Raw genomic sequence first — 7,563 nt, forward strand, 5'->3', positions numbered from 1 at the left:
AGATTTTGATTCGATTCCTTGAATAAAAAATCAGCTAATAATTAATCGGTTCAAAATAACCAGCATTAACGATTGATTGCGCCTTAAATATTAACTTAAACTTCTAGTATTATTTACATGTGTCGTCTTCTTAAATATTCTTTAAATAAAAATAATGCCTTATTTAATTAAGCTTTAAAGATTTCTTAACTTCGCCAACACCTTTTTTATTTTTGTCGCAAACACTTTTTATCCCCTGTTAAAAGTAGCTTCCTTCATCTTTCAGTCTCTTTCGTCACAAGCATTTCTCTCTCTCCAGATCTTTAAATACCTGACCTAACTGTACTAACCTTTTAATTATTTCCACAATTCTGATCAATTCAACTGTGTATCAAATGCTACAATAAAGTTTTAAAGGAAATGGAGAACGGAAAAGTACACAACGGAGGAGTTTCCTCGTCGGAAACCTTCAACGGCGGAGAAGATGTATTTAGTTCTAAACCGTCTGATGCTTCTACCGCCGATCATCTTGTTATGATGGTACACGGTATTCTCGGAAGGTAATTCTATGATTATGAAATGCGCGTTAATATCATTTTTCTCAACTTTTGCATCCTGTTTTTGCTGAGAAATTAAGTTTTTAGGCATTTGTCCTGTTCGATGAAGATTCAAGTTGATTGTTTTTTGCTTTTTCTTTCAATCAGCATGTAAAGCTATAGATTTCCTTATCTGTTTGTAAATTAATGTCCTAAATTTGGAGCTGTTCCAATTGCTTCATTCTATGGGGAGTTCTGGGACTTATTGTGAGCAATTGATAGCCAGATCACAAGAATTTCCCTTGCCTGGCAATGAGCAAAATGATTTGAAGTTTAATAATATTGTCAACGATTTGGATAGTGTTTTGCATTGAGATTTTGATTAAATAAATTGTAGTCTTTGAGGATTGATAATAATAGTTAATTGTTAGTTGGAGCGATATATGAGATACTTGTGAAGGAAAATGATTTCGCTCATAGTTGAGGAAGATATTTTTCTCCTTTTGATGGAAAATGCTCCTGCTGACCAAACACCACAAAAGGACTTCATACATTTTCCGTCATATCAAAGCCCAAGCACACTCTAAAATGCTGACTAGCCAATCCTGTTTCCTGTCTATTAATTCAGTTTGAAGTCAAATAACCACCACAGAAAAGTTTTTTCTGGAGTAATGATGGATTCTTACAAAATAAGTTAGTGCTTTTCTGGTGTTGGTTTTAAAAATTTATATTTATTGCTGGGTTTACTGTTCTTGTACTACGACAGTGCTTCGGACTGGAAGTTTGGTGCGGAGCAGTTTGTTCGGAATCTTCCCGACAAAGTTTTTGTTCATTGTAAGTATATATTGAGTGCCATTTCTGTTGTGTTTCAGCACTTTGTTTCTGTATGTCACATAATTCTACCCTTTAATCCTCACCTTCTAATATTTGGTAGCTATTGCTCTAAATCAAAACTTTTCTTTTGTTCTTGCTTGCTATGCTGATTGACAAAGTAAGTTGGTTTCCCTTACTTATCTTCTGTTTCTGTGGGCAGTCACCTAGTCTTTTTTTTCTTGCCTCCCACACTCTGCCTCTTATGCTGTGTAATCTCCTATTCCACATTCATTGCATACTAAAATTCAAGTCTGCTCTGATTGTGATTCCCAACTTCATTGGTCCTCCCTTTTCTAATTTGAGCGTTCTTGTATTGAATAGGTAGAGAACTTATTCTGTCAAAAGAGATTTTCTTACCTTCCCTGCTCATGTGGAACTTATTAGTATATGTATCAATGTCTCTGTTTTTACCTTCTTCATAATGGCTGAGCACTAGCATATTTTGCATGGTCTTGATGGACATTATTTTCTTCTTTGATGAACGATGAACATAATTTTCTTGGCAGGCAGTGAACGTAATATGGCTAAACTATCGTTGGATGGTGTGGATGTAATGGGAGAGCGATTAGCTGAGGAGGTTGATAGCTTCTATGTGATTTGATTTTCTTTTGTTTTTTCTCATTCCTTTTTCCTAATATTTTCTCCAAAACATGATGTGTATATCATATCTGATGGTAATGATATGGCTGTTAGGTTCTTGATGTGGTCAAAAGAAGGCCAGGTTTGAAGAAAATTTCTTTTGTTGCACATTCGGTTGGAGGAGTAGTGGCAAGATATGCAATTGGGAAATTATATAGACCTCCACGAACGGACAATGTGCAGAAATTCTCGGATGATACCAGTGAAGAAGGGTCAAAGGGGACAATAGTCGGCCTGGCACCAATAAATTTCATCACTGTTGCCTCACCTCATCTGGGTTCCAGGGGTAACAAGCAGGTATGAATTTATTTTGTCACCAATAATTTTTCGAGTATTTTATTGTTTGATAGAAAGTGGCCTCATCATATCTTGCTGAGAAAGAAAGGTTAATTTATGCATCTATGCCTTTGCCTTATGTCTTTTTATGCTGGTGAAGCTTACTCTTGGATGAGAGGGGCTCTGTCTCTTGGTGTTTTGAGACAGTCGACACAGTCGACAATGAAATTTAGTTAGTGATAACGGGTGACTTAGTGCCTCAATATCATGGAATTACAATCACTTTGTAATGGATTATAATCAGGGATTTATGGGTGGTGCTACTATTTCACACATCATTGTATTTGATTACTGTTTGGATATCCCGGTAGACCATCATTTATCCAGTTGAATCTAGTGCTTGGTGTAAAACATTCTATAACAGTTTAATCATAAAGCACTCCCTCATAAAAAAAACTAATCATAAAGCACCCAGTATATAAGTTTAAGTTTTTCCATGAATCTCAAAACTATCATGAAAAGAACATATTATCACCAACTTTTTAAATGATGGGTTCCTCATCTTCTACTATCATCTCCATCCTTAGTTGGTAAAGTAGCAAGTGTCGAGACAAAATCAACAAAAAACTTGAAAAGAATAATCAATAAATTCACTGAGATGGTAAGGTAAAATAGAGAAGCAACGAATGCACTGCATCAAGGGGAAAAACAATGGAAAGATGCATCTAATTTTTGGGAAAATTATTCTACAGCAGGAAGGACCTGGAAAAGCTTACTGCAAGATACAAAGTTTTACAGTTGCAAGAACCAGAAAATAACAGGAAGTATTCCTCATTTCCAGACAGTTTGTGTCCCTCCATCTTGATTAGTTGTCCAAGGGAATCTACCAACACGGGATGATATTTAACTTATCTTATTCTGATCCATATAGCTAACAACTCCTTAGATCTAATGGTAGCTTTGACTGTTCAGTAACCTTGAAGTTGTTTCAGGGTTTTCCTGTGTGTGATTCTGATCCTTCTTTTGATAAGAAGACCTCAAAGTTACTGAAATGTAAAAGAAAGATACCTCTTTGATTAACCTCGGCACTTCTTGTAAACTACATTCTTCTGCGTGTTACAGTGGCTTCTAGAACTACCAAGTTAATTATGATTTTGGATCATAGTATCATACTATATCATCTACTTGCCTAGCTGATAGTCAGTATTCTGGAGGGATTCTCTCTAGTAATAATACATATTGATCCCCTATTTAATGTTGTGAACTGTGAAAAGGAGAATAGCTCAGTTATCTAACAGAAGGATCAAGAAGCAAACCTTTTTCCATGCTTCTTCTGTTGTCTAGGTCTTAAGGAATGAGCAAGTATTCTTCTTTTTCTGAAGTCTATTTTTGCATTATTAATATTGTGAGTTTTCTCCCTCCTGATCTTAAAAGATCTGCTTTGCTTTTTCTCTCTACAATATCTGCTTTGCTTTTTCTCTCTACAATATCTGCTTTGTCATTGTTGTTTTTTGCAATATTTAATTTTTGAGCTAATTGTCAGGTGCCATTTCTTTTTGGTGTAACTGCCTTTGAAAAAGCTGCTGGGCTCTGTGTTCATTGGATATTCAAGAAAACGGGCCGACACCTTTTCCTTAACGAAGATGAAGGAAAGCCTCCATTACTAAGACGGATGGTGGAAGATGATGGTGAATTACGCTTTATGTATGTCATAAGATTTACTTACTGCATGCATTGGACAACATGATCCTACCTTTTATGAGGATCTGCAGTAAAAGTACAGTTTGTTGATGCTAATTTGTTGCAAATCTTTCACATACAGGTCTGCATTAAGTTCATTCAAGCGAAGGGTCGCATACTCAAATGTTGGTTATGATCGTATCCTGTTTGTACTGTTGAATCAGGCAATCGACCTCTGTTATCAGAACTTCTAAAAGATCAAAGGCTATTTTTCCTTAACAAACTTTATTTAGATATTGTAGGTTGGGGAACATCATCAATTAGACGTAATAATGAACTGCCTAAGGTACAGAATTTGCTAGTGGTTACCAATCAAATCGTATGTGCTACATTATATCATAACAATTTGTGCTTGCAGTGGGAGGACTCCTTAAATAAGAAGTATCCTCACATTGTGTATCAAGAACATTGCAAGGCGTGTGATGGTGAGCAGGGTGAGTCTGTTGTGAAGGAAGGTGATCATTTTGACAAGCTAGAAGGTCAGTAACTCTCTTCTTATGAGAGAAATTCACTTCCAGTGAAATCATCCCTTGCTGCCCCCTCCTCCTGAGCTAGGTCTCAGATACATTTTCTAATGCTGCTCACTGAGCTTTTCATGATGCTATATGTTCTCAAATGTGTGCGTGATTGCTCTTTCTGTTATCTAAGGCTTAACACCAATACAAACAAAAAATCTGCTGTTCCTAAAGGACTATGCAATTTAGTTTGTAAATCAGAGTAGTCTTTGACCCTCCTATCTTTTTGAGAAATCAAGTTCTAAGTGCTTACTAGGACTCTTTTGTTGATGTGTTTTTTTTTTTTTTTTGGTTTTCCACCCGGTGTCTGGTACCCACATTGGAGCCCGACTAAATCCGGATTCGCGCCGGAAAGTCCCACATTGGGGGGTAAAGCGCTCCCTAACAAAGACGACTCCGTACCCAAGGGGGCTCAAACCCGAGACCTCTTGGTTAAGGATGAAGGAGTACTTACCACTCCACCACAACCCTTGTTGGTGTGCTTGTTCATTTGCAACTGTATTTGTTTTTAATGCAACTGAAATTTAGAGCTTTTGATGAGAGTTTAGTGCCTGTGGATAATATATTGATACAATACCTATCTCGAAGAAGGAAGAGGAAGAAAAGGTTGTTTTGTCTTGGCTTCCTAATATTGTAGTACTAAAACTGATTTGACCAGTTGACCTATAATAAAATATTATTGTGCTAATGCTTTGACCATTTATCCAGAGGAATTGGTGACTGGTTTATCTCGGGTATCCTGGGAGAAAATAGATGTCAGCTTTCACAGCAGCAGGAACAGATTTGCTGCACATAGTGTTATTCAGGTCTCCCTCTTTCTGTACTCCCCTAGCATTATCTCTCTCTCTATGCCTATCTCTCTCTCGCCTTAATACAAACAATTTCATCAATGCACAAAGCCTTCTTTTTAAATATATTTTGTTTTGGTTTGGACTTGTTAGAGAATTTCTATTATAAAGTACTTATATATTTAAGTTATTTTGACTTTTATTTTATTTTGTATGATGGGGATAAGAAATGAGCTTAAATGAAGAAGTGAGGGTTCATATAGCCGACTGCAACTTGTTTGGGACTGAAGCATAGTTGTTGTTGTTTTTTGTTCTCCTGGAATCACAGTCAGTTACATTTAATTTATGTTGATGAATCTGAATCACGTGCTCACTTTATCAACAAAAATCTGACAGCAACTCCTATTTTTTTCCTGGGTGTTACTTGTTAAGTATTGATAGCAAAAGCATTCACTAGTTGTCCTGCGTAGACTAGGCATATTCTCTAGGTTTATTTGTGAGACTGCATATGCTTACCCACAAATTTACACTTGAAACAGGCATTCTTCCATCTTTTATTCTCTGAGATGCTTATAAATTTATTTATTTTTAAAAAAGAAAAATAAAATAAAATAGATTTTATAAGGAAAAAAATAATACAGGTTTGAGCAGAGGGTGTGTGTGTGGTGCTCAAAATATGGAAGTTACTTGGATTAGATTGTCTATCACGTGCTTGAATAATGCCCTTTTGTGCACTATTTTTGAGGTTGGATAAAGTACCATTGTTGCTTTTGTCCTATATGTGCAAACCCAAATCAGGTGGATCCTTCCAGTGATCACATATACAAAACCAAACACACAAGGAGCCCTGCAACATTTTTTTATATGACAAGGGAAACTTGCAGCCGCACCCTTTGGGTGCGCACAAGGTAAAAAAACCCCTCATGTGCAATAGCTCACAAACCACACAAGAGAGGTAATCCACACTAGGCAAGCCTGGTGTGATGATCGACCCAGAAGGCAAACCCCTTGCTTTCGTTGGCAAGGGTTTCGAACTTGAGACCTCCAACATGGAAGTCCCAAGCCCAAACCACTGGGCCACCCCGAAGGGTAAGGAGCCCTGCAACATAGTGCCTAGTTTGCTCGAAAGGATTGTAAATATCAGGTTACTGCCAAAATGTTGCAAAGTTTTCCAACCCATATAATAAAGTGTTAATTGTTCTTATCTTGGTAGGAAGCACTTTTGTCCACCACATAATGTTTTTGATGAGAGCTGTAGTGTATGTGATGATCAGAGTTGCGTTGTATCACCTGAAAATGTGTTGATCTTTAGTATTTGGCCACTTCTACATATTTTTGAGACTACATAGCATCAATGGCACATGTGCACAAATTTCTGAGTAAATATGTTTGTACTTTGGCAAGTTAGCTCTATAACTGATAGGGTACTTTATAGGCTTGGAGAGTGATGGTGGTTGGAACAAAGTGATGAAATTTCATGCCTAGATCTTCATAAGTGAGCTACGTTTATGCCTATTAGGTACTATACAGCATCAAGGGCACTTGTGCACAGATTGCCAAGTGATTTGGTTTGTATTGGTAATTTATTGACCTGGAGAGTGGTCATCGTGGGAAGAGCTTGTGTAAAATTTTGACACCCTTGTGGCATGGTAATGAATTTTCTTCTGCAAGCTATCCCATGGTTCATTTTTTTGGAAGTTTAAAACCAGTTATGCTAATATAGTATTAGTTGGTGGCTCAGTTTGGAACAAAGAGGTGGTTGGTGGACTGAATCTGGTGTTCGTAAGTAAGACTGATCTTAGGTCATCAGTGTTGCTTATCAGGGGTTGACGGTGTCATTTACTTAAAAAATTCTGTAACTGAATGATGATCAGAGTATACAAAGGTCAAATCGGAAGGAAAAAAAAGGGGTCATTTGGCATGATATTGTGTAAGAGAAAAAGTGAGCGTTGGATCTGTTGTATTGCTCGACATTTTAAAATTCCTAGTACAATTTCTTGGAGTTTTATATTCTATGCCTCTATACTGTTTGAAATAGAGCTTCAGACTTGACAATGTGTATATGTTCCTCAGATTTTATGTGCCTGCTTCAAAATTGAGATCCTTGTGTTGCCAATGATGTCACGCATATTAAAAGAGATATTGTACTTGTAATTAAGGCTTTCCAGTCCTTCATGCTTATTAGTTAATATTTGAATGCTTGTTGCATTGCTTTAA

General features: G+C 36.8%; 1 protein-coding gene across 1 annotated transcript; it reads left to right on the forward strand.

Moving 5' to 3' along the window:
* Window positions 1-263: 263 nt before the first annotated feature.
* On the forward strand, window positions 264-5,478 carry LOC125860302 (lipid droplet phospholipase 1-like). The gene is made up of 9 exons (XM_049540230.1): window positions 264-539; window positions 1,282-1,349; window positions 1,895-1,965; window positions 2,082-2,324; window positions 3,847-4,007; window positions 4,126-4,181; window positions 4,277-4,329; window positions 4,402-4,522; window positions 5,267-5,478. Exons 1-9 carry the CDS (start codon window positions 400-402, stop codon window positions 5,428-5,430), a joined length of 1,077 nt encoding a protein of 358 aa, XP_049396187.1. The 5' UTR covers window positions 264-399; the 3' UTR covers window positions 5,431-5,478.
* Window positions 5,479-7,563: the final 2,085 nt, after the last annotated feature.

The sequence above is a fragment of the Solanum stenotomum genome, chromosome 3, assembly GCF_019186545.1.
Source record: "Solanum stenotomum isolate F172 chromosome 3, ASM1918654v1, whole genome shotgun sequence".
Lineage (NCBI taxonomy): Eukaryota > Viridiplantae > Streptophyta > Magnoliopsida > Solanales > Solanaceae > Solanum > Solanum stenotomum.

Bases quoted from the DNA above. Each gene is read 5' to 3' on its own strand.
- LOC125860302 (XM_049540230.1), top strand. From the start codon at position 400: ATGGAGAACGGAAAAGTACACAACGGAGGAGTTTCCTCGTCGGAAACC. The intron at 2,325-3,846 runs GTATGAATTTAT...GCTAATTGTCAG, and splicing joins GTTCCAGGGGTAACAAGCAG to GTGCCATTTCTTTTTGGTGT. The intron at 4,182-4,276 runs GTATCCTGTTTG...AACTTTATTTAG, and splicing joins CTCAAATGTTGGTTATGATC to ATATTGTAGGTTGGGGAACA.